The 21,279-nt window shown below is 41.1% G+C and overlaps 1 protein-coding gene across 1 annotated transcript in view; it reads left to right on the plus strand.

Annotated features, from left to right (window-relative positions):
• The first annotated feature begins 328 nt into the window (after window positions 1-328).
• The window catches only part of PKD2L1 (polycystin 2 like 1, transient receptor potential cation channel), a 29,082-nt gene continuing 8,131 nt past the window's right edge, over window positions 329-21,279 (plus strand). The window contains 4 exon segments of the mRNA XM_080823496.1: window positions 329-597; window positions 1,125-1,238; window positions 20,237-20,364; window positions 20,825-21,078. Coding sequence (XP_080679622.1) covers window positions 363-597; window positions 1,125-1,238; window positions 20,237-20,364; window positions 20,825-21,078 — 731 coding nt within the window. The 5' untranslated portion in view covers window positions 329-362.

Below are 21,279 nucleotides of genomic sequence, written 5' to 3' on the forward strand. Positions count from 1 at the left end.
GCACTGGCCTCTCTCACCCCTCCTTCCTTCCACCCCAGTCTCCACATCTCCCTCCCAGTCGTCTCTCTCACCTGCCAAAGCCCTGCCTTACAGCTCCCTCGCAGCCCATTTCTTGAAGCGAGAGGAAGAGAGAGAGAGAGCCCCTGACAGGACTGATAGCCATTCCTCACCCTCTCCTCTCTGCCCCCTCCCCCCAGCGGGTGCAGATTCCCTCTACAAAAGGCAGGAAGCAGAGTCTTCCTGAGACCAGCTGCTCTCAAGCTCCTTTGCCTTCTGCTGGCTAGACTGGGCTGTGTCTTTGCTCCTTCTTTCTTCAGGTGACAGTGGATTCCTGAGGTGCCAGGCCCCCTACCTCATTCCCCATGAATGCTGTGGAAAGTCCGGAGGGGCAAGAGCTCCAAAAGATGGGGAGTGGAGCCTGGGACAACCCTGCCTACAGTGGTCCCCCATCCCCACATGGGACACTGAGGATCTGCACCATCTCCACTGCAGTGCCCCCCCAGCCCCAACCCCAAAAGCCTGAAGATGGACCCCAGGAGAAGGCATATAGGACCCTGGTATCCAGCTGCTGCTTCCAGATCTGTCGTGGCATCAGAGGTACCTGGTGGGAGGAGGGATCTCCCTCCTGGGATACAGGAGTTGGGGAAGGAGTCCCAAACACTTGTGGCGGGAGATGTGACCTGAAGAAGAGGTGGATCTCAGGCTCTTTGGGCTTTATGAATTGTCTGTTAGAACTGAAGTCCCCAGAAAACAGAGGCCAGTGTAGTGGTCTCTTAGAGGGGGAGCCTGGTACAGTCCTCTCTGGGGGCCCAGAATGGTATGGTGGGACTTAGCTTGAGGGAGGACATGTTTGTGGTGATCCCTTAGACTGCCCCACCTGAAACAAGGACCACCTTTCCATGTCTTCATTCTCCACTACCCAGTGTCTTTTCCACTCCCGTCGGGGTGTTTGATGGAGGGCAGGCTTGAGTGTGGTTAGAGTAGCCAGATTCAGCCAAGATACAAGGTGATGTGTGAGCCAAGGGCCGGGGTAGAAATGGGAGTAAAATCCAGGGACCAGTGGGTGGGCACCTGGGAGCAACCCTGCTGCTTGCGATCCTAGGCATCTCTCCCATGTCCCTTAGGACTTTGGGGAACAACCCTGACTGAGAACACAGCTGAGAACCGGGAGCTTTATGTCAAGACCACCCTCAGGGAGCTGCTAGTATACATCATGTTCCTGGTGGACATCTGTCTTTGTGAGTAACACCTGCATCTGTGAGACAACACCTGTGTACACACTTGTGCAGCAATGTCTGTGGAGACAGCATCCGTCTGTGTGAGCAGGCTGTGTCCTGACATTGATTACCTGTTCAGTTTAAGATATTTTGATTAAAAGGAACTTGTCACTGGGTTCGAGAGAAGAAGGCAGGTTGTTGGGAAGCGGTCAGTTACTTTGTCAAGAGTTACAAGGGAAATACAGTTTTTAAGTTCACGTTCCTGACACCAACTCAGCAACCACCACGTTCTGTTGGCAAGTGGAAGTTTTTACCTTTCTGTAAAAAGTGGAAAACCATTCCTTTCTATTTGGAACGAAAAACAGTTTGGTGGGTTTCAGTGGTTATTATGCTAGGTCAGATTCCCATTTCTTTAAAGGCAGAAGGAGAAAGGTTCAGCAGACCTTAGAGCTCAGATGCCCAATAAAAGGGCTAAGGATGTAAGTGGTGCAGTTGTGGTCAATGCAGCTAAGAGCTAAGACTCTCCTGTATGAGAGACCACCATGTTCCAGACATTGAAGGAAGCTTATTTAAAGTTCTAGCTATGGACACAAACTGGAAAGGTTTGGTGTCTAAGTTGAGAGGACGAAGTGAAGGATAAAACAAGTGCACCATGGAAGGATAGAGTCAAAGAATTATAGATTGAAGGTATAGGCTCCGAATTTACAGACTTGGGTACAAACACCAGGCTCTACTCACCATTCACCAGTTGAGGAAACTTGAGCAAGTTGCTTAATTTCTGTGAGTTTCAGTTTCTTAATCTGTACCTATCCAATCCAATAGGATTATATGAGGCTCATGTAAGATAATGTTCATGAAGTCATTACCCCAGTAAAGAGTAACTAGTACCAGTAAATAAATAGGCATATTTACTTCATAATGTCACTTCATAATGGTCACTACCCTGGTCTCCAGACCTGATGCTCTCCCTATATGATGGATCTCCCTATATGAGGCCCAGTACTGGATGAAATACTCCAGGGGCATATGACCAGTACAGAGTTCTGTGATGCAATTCAGTTGTATTCAGATTTGGGGTATCTCTGAGGACAGCAGAAGAAGTGATATCTGAACTGGAAGCTGAAAGATGAGGAGAATTTAGTTCCTTGAAAGGAAAGTGAAAAGAAGGGAAGTTCCTGGGAAGGAAGACCAGCATGTGCCTAGGGCTATGAAGGCCTTTACATTTTAAACTTCCAACGTGTAATAAAATAGTACTGTTACTAATTTTCTAGCCTCCATACTCTTCCAGGCCTCTTTCTTGTTTCAGGCAAAACTAGAGGCAATCATGAGCCTTGGACATGGTCTCAGTGGGGCTACTTTGGCACTCTCCAAGGTCCTGACCTCACCTTCCTGTCAGTTCCCTGTCAGCCTCCCTGAGCTCTGACCATCTGCAACTAGACTATATATTCTCAGTGGGAATGATATACCCCCGAGGGGGTAGAAATAGTTTCTTGGAGGGAAAAAAAAAAAAAAAAGAAAGAAAGAAAGAAGAAGAAAAAAAACAACTTAGATATTGCAAAAGTTTTTGGCCGTGGAAAAGGCCACAGTACATAAATAAATGTAGTATTTATGTGCTATTAAAATTTAACTGGGGTAAGGGGTGATTAGGAAGAAAATGTCTAAAGATGCCCTCGAGTTGAGGGATAGTGCCAAAAAAGGTTAAGAAACACTGAACTAGACCGTTATAATTTTGCTACTCTGTGTGCTAAGCTCTCCTGCCTAATGATAGGGATGCAAGTCCTAGCCATAAAATCTGACACAATATATGGTGGCTGTTGTGTGGTTCTATCAGGGGGCTGTCTTCTAAGAGCTTTGATGACATGTAGTTGGCTATGTATCTTTATCAGTATGCTTTTCCCTGTCAATTCCTATGACAGGGTTCAGATCCTCTAGGACCCACATTTGGAATCAGGGTAAACACATTAGCATAATGGAAAGATATAAACACTGGAGTCAGACAAACTGCATACAGATACCAGGTCTGCCGCTTACTGGTTTTGTGACTTTGGGTACTTCCTTGTGTAGAACAAAGAGACTAGTACCTAACTTATGGAGATAACATATATAAATAATCTAACACAATCACTGATAGTGATTACCTTTGTATTACCTAGTAGAATTTTAAATACTTATTTGGTCCTCTAGACTGGTAATAAAAAATACCTTTCAAGAAAGAAGCAAATCGGGGGGTGCCTTGGTGGCTCAGTCATTAAGCGTCTGCCTTTGGCTCAGGTCATGATCCCAGGGTCCTGGGATCAAACCCCTCGTTGGGCTCTCTGCTCCGCGGGAAGCCTTCTTCTCCCTCTCCCACTCCCCCTGCTTGTGTTCCCTCTCTTGCTGTCTCTCTCCTTGTCAAATACATAAATAAAATCTTTTTAAAAATTACTAAAAAAAAAAAAAGAAAGCAAATCTGAAAGGACTACATATTGTATGTACGTTTTGAGGAAGGCAAAACTATGCAGAGAGTAAAAGGATCCGTGGTTGCCAGGGATCTGGGAGGAGAGGGAGATGAGTAGGTGGTGTGCGGAGTGTGTGGTGTGTGGAACTACTCTATATGACAATATTACGGTAGATACATGTCATTATACATTTGTCCAAACCCATCTAATGTAACATCTAATGTAAAGTGTGGACTTTGAATAATAATGTGTCAATGTAGGTTCATCGATTATAGTAAGTGTGCTACTCTGGTGGGGGATTTTGATAATGAGGAAGTCTGTCCATATCCAGAGGCAGGGGTATAAGGGAAATCTCTATACCTTCCATTCAGTTTTGCTTTGAACCTAAAACTGCTCTAAAAACAAGGTCCGTTTGGCTTGTAGCTGGCTTCACCTATAGGGATAATATCATTTGAACAGCATGATTTAAGTTAGGGCATTTTTTCTGGAAGACCTCAGTTAATCCTTACAACTACCACCATCATTGTTATTAACAGCACACACACCAAACTGTTATTAAATAAAAACACTATGTTATGTACCTTATCTTACTGACTATGCACAATGATTCTAGGATATCAGTTCTGTTATCACTTCCATTTTATAAATCAGGAAAGGTTTAGATATGTCAAATAGCTTGCCCAAGGCCACACAGCAAGCCAGTGGCAGAAGCAGGAATCCAATACAGTGACTGTTGACCTGACTCAATTTTTGAGCCTTTCAACTAGTCTACTACAGTCTCTCTGCATGCAAAAGTGTTACACATAAATTTATTAACTCCTGTCAACATCTTTGCAAGGATGACTATGTGTCCTATATTAGTAGAAGCATAATTTTGAATTCTACTATCTGATTACTTTTTTCTTTTTATTTATTTTATTTTATTATATCATTTCTAAAATGATATAAAAACATTAAAAAATACTTTGAATATAATTCACCTATAATTTATCAATGTAACACCAAAGATATTATCATTTGTTTCCAGCCTTTATCCATATATTTACATATTTTACCTAGTTGTATCATATGGTTCCCTTTCTTCCTTTTTTTTTTTTTTTTTTAAGATTTTATCTATTTATTTCAGAGAGAGAGTGAGGAGAGCCTGAGCAGGGAGGGAGTGGCAGAAGCAGGGAACCTGCTCAGGATCTGAGCTGAAGGCAGCCACTTAACCAGCTAGGTCACCCAGGCACCACTCGTGTGGTTCCCTTTCACTTAGAATTATATCTTACATATTTCCTTATGTTTGTAAGTAGTTTTTATATATTTATTTTAATGACTATAGTCACATCACAATTAATTAGAACATTTCTCTTGTTATTTCCACATTTGCCAACTGTAGGTAAATCTATACTTGCTACTTTTTGCCATTTCTGTTAAAGTATTTCCTTGGAAATTGCCAAGGAGGGAGATGCTAGGACAAAAGATAGGAATACCTTCTTAGTACTTGGTTATATGTTGTCATTTTGCTTTTGTAGGGAATCACACAAATTTATTATGCCACTGATACTTTGAGATCATACCAATTTTCTCAAGGTCTCACCAACATTGGATATTCTCATTTTAAATTTTTATTATTAAATAGGCATAAAATGGTACAATTTGCCTTAATTTGTCTTTGATCACCAGTGAGGATGGATTGTTTTTCTCATGCTTTAATTTATTATGTAAATCTATTTTTGTGTAAATTGCTAAAGGAAGGTATGTTTTAGGAGGGACAAGGGAGGGGATGGGGGTAAAGTTTGGACCATTAAACCCTAGGTGAGAGACCAACCACCAGGGAGCTCATTTCCAGGATTTGGGTTCCTGGGGCTAGGAAAAATAGCCAACTTTGGCCTGGGACAGGCACTCATAGACTTCAGTGCTCAACTATACTGACCACATTTCTTCTCCCCTATGCTTTATTTGAGGACTTGGGGGAGATATCAGAGCTATTTGGAGTCTCATCAGCTAAAATAGAGCTATCTTTTTTATGCAGGCAATGTGGGTGAACCATCTTTCTTCCCATAATAACCATATCAGTTGGGCAGCCTTTTAAATCTTACAAAGAGCTTGTATACCTATTACCTCATTTGATCCTGACAGCAGTCCTGTAAGGGACAGATATTATTTCCATTTCACAGATTAGGAAGCCATTATTATTGTCATTATGAATAGTCCAGGAGTGATCAGTAATTCAGAAAGGTCCTTGATGGGTGGAGTTGGTCCTATTCTTCCACATAGAAAGCACTGGAGAATGATTTTCCTGCCTCCACTCCTCCCCTCCCACCATCATGATATTTATGAAAGGCCTTCCAGCTCTTTGTCTTCTTGGCGGGATGGCTGTAGCCTTTTGTTGATGGAGGAAACATTGAAGGCCTTTGTGTAGAAACAATGGCTGTTTGTTTTAGGAGATAGTATTGTTATCTCAAAGGTGCACCTGTGACTGGCCCTGTTTAGGAGCGGTTCTGAGACAGGACAAGCCTGGGTCTGGTCACCAGGCAGTTGGGGAGGAGGACGGAGACCCTTAGCCTTTGGCGACTTGTGTCTACACACCAACTAATGTCAACTGGATGTTCCTTGTTTATCACTGGTTGTAAGGAAATGCCTACCTCTATTCACTCTGCCTTTTTTGAGTGGATTTCAAGGTTCTGTCCATAGATTGGTGGAATCTTATATTGATAGGGGAGGTTGAAGTAAGTTTGGAGACTAAGAAAAAGATGTCTTTTTTTTTTCTTTATTGAGATATAAGTGACATACAACATTGTATTTGTTTTAGGTGTAAAGCATAATGATTTGATATATGTATATATTGGGAAATGATCACAATTAGTTTAGTTAACATTCCTCACTACACATAGTTACTGTTTTTTCTTGTGGTTAGCATTTTTAGGATTTAGTCTCTTAGCAACCTTCAAATACACAATACAGTATTGTTAACTGTAGTCACCATGCTGTACATTACATCACTATGCTGGATTTGTTTATCTTATAATTGGAATTTTGTACCTTTTGACCACTTCACCGATTTCACACCCCCCCCACACACACCCCTATGTCTGGCAACCACCAGTCTGTTTTCTGTATCTGTAAGTCTGATGGGTTTTGTTTTTATTTTAGATTCCACATATACATGACACAGAGTATTTGTCTTTCTCTGGCTGACTTCTTTCACTTAGTATAATGTCCTTAATGGCCATCCATGTTGTTGCAAATAGCAGCATTTCCTTTTTGATGGATGAATAATATTACCTCATATATATGTACCACATTTTCTTTATCCATTCATTTGTCAGTGGACACTTAGGTTGTTTCCATGGCTTGGCTGGCTATTGTAAATAATGCTGCAAAGAACATAGGGGTGCAAATACCTTTTTTGAGATAGTGATATCATTTTCTTCAGATAAATACCCAGGAGTGGAATTGCTGGTTCATACAGTAATTCTATTTTTAATTTTTTGAGGAACCTCCACAGAAGATGTCTTTCTTGACTAAGCATTCCTAGAATTGACAAGGAAAGGAACAGAAATATGTTGGAGGTTCAAAAAATGTCTGTGGGTGAGCTCCTATACCCTATGTGACTGTAATGATGACAGAAGATAATTGGTCACATAGAACCATGACGTTAGTGAAGGTGCAATGGTGATGGAGAAAGCATGGGACCTAGAATAAGATGACATGGTTCAAATGAAGGTGCAACCAGTTATTAGCCACTGCCTTTGGTAAGCTAGGTCAAGATACTTAAATCTCTGGAAGCCCTGATTTCCTTATATATCTAGTAATGATAATGACTGCCGTTTGAGATTGGTAGAAACTAAGTAAGTACAAATAGTACAATGCCTGGCATATAGTGGGCTTTCAATAAATATCAGTGATGTGGAATACCACCTCAAGGTATAAATTAGGAAAATACTGAAATGTAAAGTTAAACCCACTGGAAGCCTCAGATCTGAGAAAGCATCAGGATAATGCTTATCAAGGATCAGAAAGACTGGACCCTCTAGAGACAGTTGCCAGGGATCAAGACTGGCCATGGGATCATGATTTCATGCTTTTCCTAGCATGCTCTATTACCCATGGCCCATCCAGACACAGAGAATTACAAAGTCCTTCTAGTACTAGGGTGAGGTCATCTGAGTTACCTCAACCTAAATAATAGGGATTTAGGTCCCACCAGCAGGCTTTGGCCTATATTTATTTGCTGTAGCAGGATTCCCTGGTGCCCCAGAATTCCAAGGGCCTGGATTACTGTTACAAGACTGGTGAGCCTGGACCTATCCTGTTGTCCAGTGCTAGGTGACAACCTGTCATGTAGTTTTCCCACATGTAGGGCTATCATTGGTCTCTAGGAATACTGTACATTTAAACACCAGCTCTTGGAATTAGGGAAGGAATTTTTACCAGTAACTATGCTTTGATCAAGTACAGGAGAGCAGGCAGCAGTAGTTGATAAAATCTAGATATTCTACTGTGAAATGTGTAAACCTGGCGATTCACAGACCTGTACCCTTGGGGATAAAAATACATTATATGTTTATTAAAAATTTTAAAAAAATCTAGATATTCTAAATACTTGCAGATGAAACCAGTCTGGGGTTCTACGGATGTAAGTAGCCAGAGAAAGAACATGGAGTTCACATTCATAAAGCATGAGTCTGAGTATTGGCTCTCTCTTGCCAGCTGAATGGCCGTGTGCAGATCATATAAATTTGAACTTCATGATTCATAGTGTTAAAAATAAAACCACAGATCCCAAATGGTGTCACTTATGTTAAGACCCCATGCCAGTAAATCAAGACTTAATACCTATCAAGACTTAATACCTTACCTAAAAACAAAAACAAACAAACAAAAAAAACCTTACCTAACTGCAGTTTCAACCACCCTCCCCCACCCAAAGGTAACCTTTAACCAGTCAGCATGGGAATTTCTTGGTCAGCACTAGGAAATGTACAGAGAGATCCCTTCCGTTCCCCACAGAAGGGCTACCTTGCCAAAAACAAGGGCTTCTTTGCTAATAATTTCCTTTTTTTCTACTCCCTTTATACCTTTAGAAACCTTTCTTTTTCTGTAGCCCTTTGGATCTCCCCTCTACTTGCTAGATGGGATGCTGACTGATACACAGTTTAACGAATAAAGCTAATTAGATCATTAAAATGTATTTGATTGAATTGTGAAATTTAACATTAGGTAAACTGCTCATGGGCAAGGTCAGACCATATCTAATAAGCTACTGGGAGACATTGCATGGGAAAACACTTTGCAAACTATGGAACATGGGACACAGTTAAGGGATTATAGTAATATTGATAATTGTCTCTTTACGCTATTAGATGGTGGCAGCAATAAATCTAGGATTTTGGGGTGCCTGGGTGGCTCAGTGGGTTAAAGTCTCTGCCTTCAGCTCAGGTCATGATCCCAGGGTCCTGGGATCGAGCCCCACATCAGGCTCTCTGCTCAGTGGGGAGTCTGCTTCCCCCTCTCTCTCTGCCTGCCTCTCTGCCTACTTGTGATCCCTCTCTCTCTGTCAGATAAATAAATAAAATCTTAAAAAAAAGAAATCTAGGATTTTAAGTTGAGGCAGATCATTAGGCCTGTGTGGAGGTTCTAGTCACAGCTATAAGATAAAGGGCAATGTTCTCAAAGGTACGCTCCAAGGAGCTCTGGGGCTTCCTGAGGCCCTTTCCCTTACCAAATTACAAATTTGTGAGAGATCATATTTTCTTCATATACCTCAACAAAAACAACATATAGCAGCAGATTGAATTCTGAAGCAGATATGAGAATCCAGCAATCTTCTCTAAAGCCAGATATTTAAACAGGCTTGCAAATATGTTAAATGATCCCATTTTTCTCACTGAATTTATTTGTTTTGCTTTAGAAAATAGTTGTTTTTCATAAAAATATATTGTTTATGTTTATGTGTATGTATGTGGGGTTTGTTATTATTTTAACATGAACCATTATTATAAATGTCTTAATTTTTCCTCAGTTTTAATTTCTATAAGGTAATTACTGTTAGTTATAACCCAAATAAAAACTTTTTGGAGTTCTAATAATTTTTAAGAGTTACGAAGGGGTTCTGAGAATGAAATGTTTGACAACCCCTGGTTTGGAGAATGAGTTTGAGGTGGTCAAATCAGATTATTTCCTAGCATGGAGTGCTCAACAAATGAAATGCTGAGAGCTCATTAGCAAAGGGTTCAAACTAAGGACACGATCCTGGCTATTCTAATTCCTTCAGACTTTTACGAAGTCTCTATTATGTGGCAGACCCTCCTAAAGGTTAAAGACTTTGAAATACAGGAGATACACCTTCTGCCTTCAAGGAGCAAAGGAAACCAATGTCTGAAAACCAGTAGTGACCTGCATTGCTACTGATGCTCTGGTGGGGTGGGTGTCGGGGTGGGGCGGGGGAGGGGGGCAGTGCTCCAGGATGATGGCAAGATGTTGGAGGACAAAATGTTCAGAGAGACCTGGGAACTCTCGTGGGTCTCAGAAGCAGGCAACCATTCAAGTCTGAGGAGACCCAAAGTCATTGCCATTTGCCTGTGTTTTTGTTTTGTTTTATTTTGTTTTAACATTATTGGCTCTTAGCCTGGAGAAGGCAGGGGTGGAAGCTAGAGCCAACTAAGGCCTCAGGCTATGAATATGCAAGAGCTTTGCCAGAGTCAGAGTTTGGGAGGGCAAGTATGAAAGGAAAATATAAAGCAGTGTTTCTCCTCATTTCATTACAAAAGAATTCTACCCCCTCTACCCCCAAACCATGGGAATATCTTTATTAAAAGTTTAACTACTATAGTTCTTGTTTTTAAAAAAAAGAGTCCAATAATATGGAAAATGTTAAAGGCCACTATTATTAAACACTATTAAGAGTCTGGTATACATAGGGGCGCCTGGGTGGCTCAGTGGGTTAAAGCCTCTGCCTTTGACTCAGGTCATGATCCCAGGGTCCTGGGATCGAGCCCTGTAATGAGCCCTGCAATGAGCCCTGCATCTGGCTCCCTGCTCACTGGGAAGTCTGCTTATCCCTCTGCCCCTCCCACTCTCTGTCAAATAAAAAAATAAAATCCTGAAAGAGTTTGGTATATATAATTTCAGCCATTTTCTGAGCACATATAAATAAATATATTTGAATTTTAGGGAAATGCACTGGTTTTATAATCCTCTAGTGAATGCTCTGAGGACTTAACCCTTCCCTCATTTCTAAGTTGCAATTGTCTTCTGTCTACTTTCCATCTTAAGAAACATGAGGCATTTGGAATCCAATTTTAAAGGACCTAATAGCATTAATTAGAATGTGTGGGTGAAAGAAGGAATTGCCCAAGGAGAGCAGTAGCAACAAAAGGATTTGATTTATTAATAGGGAACTTTCTACTAAGCAAAGGAAAAAGGGTTTAGTATACTCAGTAAATGGTTTTAACCAAGAGCTCTGTGGTTAGATTTGACTTTTCTTAACAGGAATTTTGTGTTGTCCATTTGTTAACTTTTCCCCTGATTTTCTTAGAAAAATACCTTTTCCAAAGTACCCATCTGACATGGACATAATCATATAAAAAGCTTCTGTTGGGATATTGATTTAGCGGTAGTAGCGGTACTTAAATAAAATAGAAGTTTATGGGCGCCTGGGTGGCTCAGTGGGTTAAGCCACTGCCTTCGGCTCAGGTCATGATCCCAGGGTCCTGGGATCGAGTCCCGCATCGGGCGCTCTGCTCAGCAGGGAGCCTTCTTCCCTCTCTCTCTCTCTGCCTGCCTCTCTGTCTACTGTGATCTCTCTCTGTCAAATAAATAAATAAAATCTTTAAAAAAAAAATAGAAGTTTATTTCTCTCTCACATAACAAGCTGAATTGTATAAGAAGCCCTGGACTGGGGGCACGTGGGTGGATCAGTCCATGAAGCTTCTGACTCTTGATTTCAGCTCAGGTCATGATCTCAGGGTTGTGAGATGGAGCCCCGGTCAGGCTCCAGGCTGAGTGTGCTGAAGCTCTGGACTGATAGGGGGATCCACAATCATGTGGGGCCTGGACTGCGTCTACCTCTTTGGGTTGTCATTCTCAACATACGGCTTCTACCTCATGCTCCAGCTCCTGCCCTTATGTCCCTATTACAGCTATCAGGAAGTAAGAAAGTAGAAAGTACATTCCTTCCTTTTAATGGTATGAGCCTGGAGTTTAAGTGGAAGCATACCACTCCACTCACATTCCATTGACAAGAACTTGTTCAAATAGTCACCATAACTAGCTGCAAGGGAGGCTGGGTAATGGGTGATTTAGTTCAGCAGCCATGTGCCTCTACGTAAAATTGTGTGATCATGTAAGAAAGGGAAGGAAACTATTGGGAAATGACTAGTAGTCTGTGACAAATAGGGGGAGAAGAACTCTTGTTCATAGTTTGACGTGGGTGGGGCAAGAAGTAATGGAACCCAGAGAAACCAAGGTGCTTATAACCTCTCTGATACAAAATCATCAGGGAGGCTGATGAGACCTGATTCTTTTCCATAAGGAGTGGGAATTAGAGTGTTTTCCTAAGTTATTATGAAACTATTATCAGATGCCGATGGGGAGGCATAAGAAGTGACGGTTTCAAGGCATTGTATTTTATTTCACAAGAAAGAAGAATCAGCCTGTAAGAGTAACCAGTGGGAATAGAACAGTGGGAGTTCTATCCACACAGTGACTGTCAGAGCTGGGTTTGGAGGTAGAGGGAAGAGACCTGCGGATTTCTAGAGAAGCATCCTCCATACTTTTCCTCACAGCTATCCACTTAGGAAGGAGTGGTTGTCTTTTTGAGTTTCAAAAACTTGAAGGCACAGAGTTTCGAACAGATGAGTAGTGTAGACATATAAAGGAATTATAATTATACAGTTGCTGGCAGAAGTACCCCAACTCTTCAGTGTTCTTTGTCAATTAGTTGACACTCTCCTGCCCAAGGAGAGTGTTGTTAGAAAATGACAGCTAAGTTCCATGACACGGTAATTAGGAACAAGAAAGGAACTCAGTAGCGTGTAATGGCCTATATGGTAAGCATCTGGGAAGGTAGGCACACAAAGCAACTGCTGACTTCTTGTTGTTCCCTGAGCTGGGAAGGTCTTCCAACAGTTCGAAAGAGAGGACAATAATATTCAGGCTCTACTATAAACATTGGAATGGATAAAATCAGGTTATTATCCAAGCTCATGATAATGATGATTAATAATAATTATTACAGTCATACTTCTTTAATAATGATATATTTATGCCCCACCTGTGTCTAAAAGGGACCTAAGCCAGCTTACATTAAAAAGCACAGACACAATAAAATATAGCCCATTAGAACTATAATAAAAAAGACATACCAAAAAAATGGTAAAAGATAGGGGAGAAAGATAACTTGTACCAGAAAACCCAAGATAAACAAAAGTATAGCAAATAAGAATAAAACCTGAGGTTCCTGGCAACCAAAGCAAGAAGACATAAATAGGTTGCTCAGTTCTCACTGGTACTGAGAAAAAACACACCAGTTAATAAGGAGACACTAGCTCTAGGAAGATTTGGCTTTGTTGGATTTTATATGAGTCATGGAATATCATAATAGATAAAAGCAATATCCAAGACTGATGCTACTTCTCTTTTGACTGTGTTTTATATCTGCCTCCTTTAAAATTCATATTAAATCCTTGTTCTTAAAGCATTCTTAAGAGTAGGGATATATTTGTATACTGTACATACATATGTACATATACAATTTTGCATTCTGTGTTTACTACCATTTCAGTGGCTGTGTAATACTCCATTAAGTGGCTCAATGATATCATAGTTTCCCTCAATATTGTCTCTTTGTAGGACATTCAGGTTGTTTACAATCTTTCAATACTATGAACAACCCAGGTCATGTTTCTGGGCATATGAGTTTTTCCTTCTTTGGGACTTAGCTATGACAGAGTATGACTCTTGATACAGATTTATACACAATTATCTGTTTATACCAGAATGAAGGAATTTGGAGCTTCCTTTAAGATGGTGATGTTTTTAGTTTACCAAATGCTTTTTGCAATTCACCTCCTAACTCAGATATTAGACTCTTCAAATAGAGTTTTCTTATAAGAATTCCTTATAAACTTGTGTAAAATACTAAACATTTGGCTTGATTTTTGGAAGGAGAGTCAGAGTCCCTGATTAGAAGAATTTGAGTGATAGAGGGTATGGTAATGTATTGTATAGTGGCTAAATTCCTGGTCTTTGGAGTAAGGCAGACCTGAGTTTGAATCCAAGTTCTATTTACTTGCTATACGATCTTTGGACAAGTTATTTAATAGCATAAAGTGCAGATGGTAGTTCCTACTTTATGAAGTTTTTATGGGCTTATTGGACAATGTGCAAAGCCCAGTGCACAATATGTGTCAATGATGTCAATTATTGTTATTATTCAGCAACTGTGAATTCGATCTGAGGCTTAGGTTAAAAGGCATGATATAGTGTATGCAAGAGAACTTGATTTCTGCCCAAGAGAATGAAAGTCAGTTACTCTGTGCTGGATGGTGAGACCAACACCTTGTCTCTGATTCTTCTTCTTCTTCTTCTTTTTTTAAAAGATTTTATTTATTTATTTGGCAGAGATCACAGGTAAGCAGAGAGGCAGGCGGGGGTGGGGTGGGGTGGGAACAGGCTCCCTGCTGAGCAGAGAGCCCGATGCGGGGCTCGATCCCAGGACCCTAAGATGATGACCTGAGCCAAAGGCAGAGGCTTAACCCACTGAGGCACCCAGGCGCCCCTTGACTCTTCTTGACAACGTTCTCATACAGTCATTGTCCTGTGTCTGAAAACTTCCTGCAATGAGGCCCTCACTATATTAAAAAGTTAGTAATGTACTGACACACAGACATTCCATATACTGACTCAAATTCTGATTCCTTCCTGTTTCCACCCATTCCCTGGTCTAGTGTTGCTTTTTGAAATGGAGCAATTCCATTCCTTCACTGGACCTTCAAGGAAGCAACCAGGGAGGTCCCTTGCAGGAGCCCCCTCCATGTGATCCTCGGGAGGCAGTCCATGTTGACATTCTCAGGGATGAAATGGATGTTTGTGAAGTGGTCCATTTCATAATTTGAAAGCACAAAGTGGTCAGGAAATTCTTCCTTTGATGGAGTTTACTCCATCATTTGATGACGTTCCTCCTATAACTTCTACTCCTTGGATATAGCTCAGTCCTAGGAACAGAACAGAATTAGTTTGCTGTGGGAGCAGTTAGATTTGCATTGGAATCCTGGCTCTTTGGGCGAGTTTCTTCAGCTATTTGCAACTGGAAAATAGGGATGATAATAATAGCCATACACGCGCGCGCACACACACACACACGTATATATATATGGTGCTGTTGTAGGGTTAAATGAAATAGGCATGTCAGGATGTCAGGCACTTTGCATAGGGCATATAATAGATGTTCTGAGGTAATAAATGGCTACCCTAGTCTATTATTTCTCCTGATATGGAGAATGAAGATGGATACACTGAGTGGATGGATGGAATGGATACACTGAGTCCCTATCAGATTCAGAAACCTCTGAACCAGATGCTCCACTTAGATAAGCTGGTTTTTCATGGTAAGGTCAAATGATTTACCTGAAAGGAAATTAATAGAGTGGAGTGGGGGAAAGGAGACAGCAGGTAAGATCATTGAGTTGTTTTCAATCTTTTTTCTCCTACAATATGCTGGAGGGATGTGGTCCACTCCCATGACTGCCAGTGGCTCCATAGGACAATAGATTCAGTGATTTTCACTTGGGGTGAAGACGGGGTCCTCAAAGAGGTCTAGGTAGTTTGTAAAAGCTTTCCTATCCCTCCCTATCTCAGAAGGAAGGTTCTGACAGCCTCTTGGGAAAGAAGTTATTTCTTCTTCCTCACTCCCACTTGTGAGAATCATGGAGACAGGCACTGGGAAACACCCTGCCTTCTTGACAACTCTATCAAAGACAAGTGGGATTATGTAGCAACAGGTCAAGGCAGTGGTTCTAGTATGGTCCCAGAACCAGTAACAGCAACATTACATGGGAATGTATTGGAAATGAAAATTATTGAGTCCCATCCTATAGCAGACTGTGTTTTAATAAGCCTTCCAAGTAATTCTGATACATGCTGCAGTCACCATAACATATTATGATGGGGAGAGACATAAGAGACATAAGATTTCATATAATCTAGCAATCTTGGACTTTTTCTGCCCTGCTTCTGGGTTCAGATTGCAGTAACCTCCAAGCCTGATACTCATCTGATGTTCTGGATAGTTAACATATTAGGAAGATTGAGCTGTGCTATCAACATTTCTACCATCACTTTGTGTAAGGGTTACTGGCCAACTGTACTTGCTCCCTAGGGCAGCTAAGGACTAGCTTTGTTTCTCTTACCCAAGACTATGAATTTATTGCTCTCTTTGGACTGAGGAACATTCCAGCCTCCTTCCAACATTTATTAAATAGGAATTATTCTTGTCTATTTTGATGACTTTGCTGCCATGTGTCAAATATGGAGTCATAATACTTTATTTTGTTTGAAAACTATTAATTTATTTCATTCTACTCCTTTTGTGGTCCCCCCCCACTTTTGGTTTAGCCCAACAAACACTTATTGAGGAAAATATTAAATACTGGGCACTTTGCTAAATGAATGAAATGCAGTCCTTGTCTCCTGAGGAGCATATGATGGGGTGACTTGAACTAATTGTTAAGCACCCACTGTGTTCAATGCATTCTAAAGACATCATCTTTCATCTTTATAATATTACAAGAAAGATATTGTGTTCCCCCATTTAGTGATGAGGCATCTGAGATTCAGAGCCCTAGTCTATACTGTAAGTGACAGAGCTAGGATTTGAACTTAGGTCAGTCTGGCTCCTAGGCTCATGCTCATTAGACAACAATGAATTCATTCTGAGTGCATACATGAGCAGGGTAGATCAGCATACTATTAAATCTTCTATTCTGTATAATTCAGTTTTAAATGTTAAGATGTACTAAAAAAAAAAGTTCATTCTAGGGGCACCTGGGTGGCTCAGTGGGTTAAGCCTCTGCCTTCGGCTCAGGTCGTGATCTCAGGGTCCTGGGATCGAGCCCCGCGTTGGGCTCTCTGCTCAGTGGGGAGCCTGCTTCCCCTCCCCCTCTGCCTGCCTCTCTGCCTACTTGTGATCTCTCTCTCTGTCAAATAAATAAAATAAAAAATCTTAAAAAAAAAAGTTCATTCTGGGACATCTTTCTCAATAGGTGGTGGTGTTTTTTTAAAAAAATATTTTATTTATTTATTTGACAGACAGAGATTACAAGTAGGCAGAGAGGCAGGCAGAGAGAGAGGAGGAAACAGGCTCTCCGCTGAGCAGAGAACCCATGCGATTCGGGGCTTGGGGCTTGATCCCAGGATCCTGGGATCGTGACCTGAGCCGAAGGCAGAGGTTTTAACCCACTGAGCCACCAGGCACCCCTCAAAAGGTGTTTTTAAAGATAGGCACCAATGACCCAGCAAGGTGTTTCACATGTTAGACTTTGAGTAATGTTTGCTTAATGAATATAAAATGTGTCTTTAGAATAATCAGGTTGGTAGACTGGTAATATGTTCTACCAAGTATCTATCTGGGGTATGAGATATAGTAATTTGAATTTCAGAGAGGTGGGGGTGTGGCTAAGCACCCCTCATCTCCTAAGACAAAGTACAAAATTTGCTGAAATAAGAGTTAACAAAGAGGAGAAGGTATCTAGGTAGAGAAAGTATTGAATAGGTACGACATAAGGCATAAACCATAATTTAGAAAGTTTTAAAATGGTTTCTTGGTCTTTTCTGTTTACATGTACTTCAATTAAAAAGTTACAGAGAATACTGAATTTCTGAGTGTCAGTGGGCGTTTGACCAGGTGAAATCATTTCTCTCAAAAGACATAGTCTTTACTACTTGGGTAATAATCAGAGATGTTATGCTTCCATAATGGTTGACAACCAGTTCAGAGCAAGTTAATTCTGAGTATAATTTAGAACTGGAGAATTGGAAGAGAAAAAGATACAGCAAAGAGTACCACCTAGTGGCCATCAAGAAGCTGCAACAATTTAATTAGCCTTTGGCATTAGGAAAAATTCAGCACACTGACCATCCTTCTAACTCTGTGGTGGGCTCTCAGCAGACAAAAGCTTGACTTCCAAACCATTTTCTAGATCTGGAAAAGTTGAGTGTGAGTCCTCCAGATACTAAGCACAGGTAATCACAGATTTCAATCAGAGAGAATTAAAGTTGTTTCTTGGACTTAATAGAGTGGAATGGGGAAATGTGAAATCATAATGCTTCCTTCGCTGATTTCCCCCTGGAAAAGTGTGATATTACTTGTGCCCAATCCATGACCACTCATCAGTCCCTCTTTCCTACAAGACTATAGATGAGCTCCAGGGGAGGTAGGAACAAATGTGACTCAAAATTTGAAAAGGAAAAGAAAATTTTTAAGATTTTATTTATTAGAGAGAATGCACGTATGAGAGAGAGACAGTGAGAGAGAGAGAGAAGGAGTGTGTGTGTGTGTGTGTGTGTGTGGCAGAGAGAGAGAGAGAGAGAGAGAGAGCAGGGGCAGGGGGAGAGGGAGAAGCAGACTCCCCACTGAGCAGGGAGCCCAACATGGAACTCTATCCCAGGTCCCTGGGATCATGACCTGAGGTGAAGGCAGATGCTTAACAACTGAGCTACCCAGGCACCCCTGAAAAGGAAAATTCCTAAAGAGAATTGCTCACAAGAGACGGACAAATCCTACTTTAATTTTTTAAATGTAATTCTAGACTTACAGAAAAGCTGCAGGAATAATACAAATAATTCTTACATATATTTCCCAAATACGTACATTTTACCATGCTTACAATTCTTTTATTGCTCTTTCTCTCTTTCTCTCTCTTCACACACACACACACACACACACACAAACACACGCGCATGTACACACACAATCTGAGAATAAATTACAGATGTAATGCCCTGTTGTTCCTAAATATTTTAATGTGTAACTCTAAAAATAAGGACATTCTCTTACTAAAGTCAGGAAATTATCACTGATTCAGTACTATCATCTAATGAACAGACCTTATAATTTCATCAAGTATTCTACTAATAGACTTTATAATAAAAGAAAAAAAATATTGCCCAGGATTTAATCCTAACTAAATGTACATATTACATTTAGTCTTTATGTTTCTTCAGTCTTTTTAAATCTAGCACAATTCTTTAGTCTGTCTTTATCTTGCATGACTTGGCTAAGAAATTAAGCAACAATATCATATACCAACAAATTTTAAACTATAGAAACAACAAAAATCCTTGAGTTCATGCTGATACATATAAATGACTAACTAAATGAGGAAGAAGGAAAAGTTCTTCCTTTTTTTTTTTTTGAAAGTTTTTTTTTTTAAAGATTCTAACTAACAAAGCAGAAGGAATGATGTAATGGAATGAGAAAAATCACAACTTGACAACCATGGTAGTAATAATCAGGCGAAAGTCATTAATGGATATTAAAACTAGTAGGTAAAAGATTGATGAGTAATAGGATGTTTACACAATTTCAAAGTATTTCCCCACAAAATACATATTAATTACAAAGAGAAAAATAATTTTACATTGGAGAAAGCTGGAAGACACTGCCTTAACAAGGGATGAAATTTAACATGAAATTTAACAAATTTAACTAGTAATGATACAGTTAGACGATGTGTACCTTCTGATATGAAGCTCTGAGAAGGACACACATCACTTTTTGGGTATTCTTTGCCAAATGTATAACCTGATTTTAAACACAAGAAAACATCAAGCAAATCTAAATTGGGGAACAGTCTATAAAAGAAATGGCTTATATTCTTCAGATACAGACTTTTAACTTAGAAAACTAATAGCTTCCCTTGACAACCCAACTTTAGACTAGGTGTATGGGTTAGGGTGGTTAAGGAAGATTCAGTTCTTCAGGGCAAAGGTCAGGTCTTTTTTTGATCTGGGGATGCTCTGAGTCCTTCCATCAGGAGACAACTGTGCCCATCAGGATGCTCTGGGGCCAGAGGTGTTATGTCTTCCCCCTATTCCAATTGCTATGGAGTCATTGACTCTAAGATCCAGGAGACCACATCTCCATTGTAAGGTGTTTGGCCTGGACCTTGGAGTACTTTAGAATTCAGAGGTACTTTCCCAAGGGCATAGATATAGGACAAATGAAAGGAAGCACTACCTGGTGCAGAAGATGGAAATATCTTGGTTCTGGGGAACAAGAACTAGGAATTTAAGCTGGTTTAGGAAGAGAAAAGTGAATTTTCAGAATGACAATATAAAGAGACAATTTCTGAGTGGAGTTCAGTCTTTCTGAGGTAAGTTGAGAGTAGAGGAGGAGACCTTGTAATCTACTATATTCCCTGGTTTCCCCAATGCCCTATTAGCCTTCCCAACCAACTCCAGGGGTGGGTAGGTACAATGGGGTCCCAACTAGGTAGGCATCTCTGGCCCCAAGGCAAATGGGCTTTCCTGTCTCCTCTGGAGAATGGATATGGAAACAGTGAGCAGGACACAGTCTCTTGGGTTGGTTTCTAGTGACCTATGGAATGACAAGCTCCAGTGCCTATTATTACACCAAAGTGATGTCCGAGCTCTTCTTACATACCCCGTCAGACACCGGAGTCTCCTTCCAGGCCATCAGCAGCATGGCGGACTTCTGGGATGTGAGTATGAGATCACCTCTACCTCTCCCCTCTCCTTTTCAATGGCCTGAAGCATAAAGTCACAGGCCAGGCCTCAGGAATGTCAGACAGTAGACCAGGCCATATCCAGAGACCAGATCATTCTGGGACAAGGCTAAATCAAAGGGTCAAGCAAGAATCAATGGGTCAGACTAGAGTTTAGGTGAAGGTAGATGAAGAGACTGGGATGATGGTCAGGAAGTCAAGCCAATAGTTAAATTAGTATTGAGAGTCAGAGGTAAGGCTGAACTTCAAAATGCATTTTGAATAAAGGATAGCACCACATCAGGTCAAGAACTGGTCAAGGTTCACAGGTCAGCTGAGGAGTCCAACAGAAGCAGATTAGAGACAAGCTGGAAAGTCAAGGAGTGAAGGCAAATGTCATTCCAAGAATAAAGGTCAGGATGAGGCAGGGTCGAGCTCAACCCAGCTTGTGGTCTAGTTTGCCCAGGGCCCACTACTGGACAGTTTGTATTGGACCAAATGGTACAACAACCAGAGCCTGGGCCATGGCTCCCACTCCTTCATCTACTATGAGAACCTGCTGCTGGGGGTTCCAAGGCTACGGCAGCTGAGGGTCCGCAATGACTCCTGTGTGGTCCATGAGGACTTCCGTGAGGACATTTTGAGCTGCTACGATGTCTACTCTCCAGACAAGGAAGAGCATCTCCCCTTTGGGCCTCTCAATGGCACAGCGTGAGTGAGTCCCCCCACCAATGTTGCTGGGCTTGCTTCTCTGAGCCACCATCCTGAGATTTGGGAACCATTTCCACTTAGTCTTAAAGAGCCTTGGGGGAGTGGAGGGTGGGGAGCATCTCTCTGGAGTCCCATCTGTGACTGTTTGGAGATCTTTGTTTTGGTCACTCAGGAACAGAGAAGGTACATTAGCAAACAGAC

The sequence above is a fragment of the Martes martes genome, assembly GCF_963455335.1.
Source record: "Martes martes genome assembly, chromosome: 14".
In the NCBI taxonomy this organism is placed as follows: Eukaryota; Metazoa; Chordata; class Mammalia; order Carnivora; family Mustelidae; genus Martes; species Martes martes.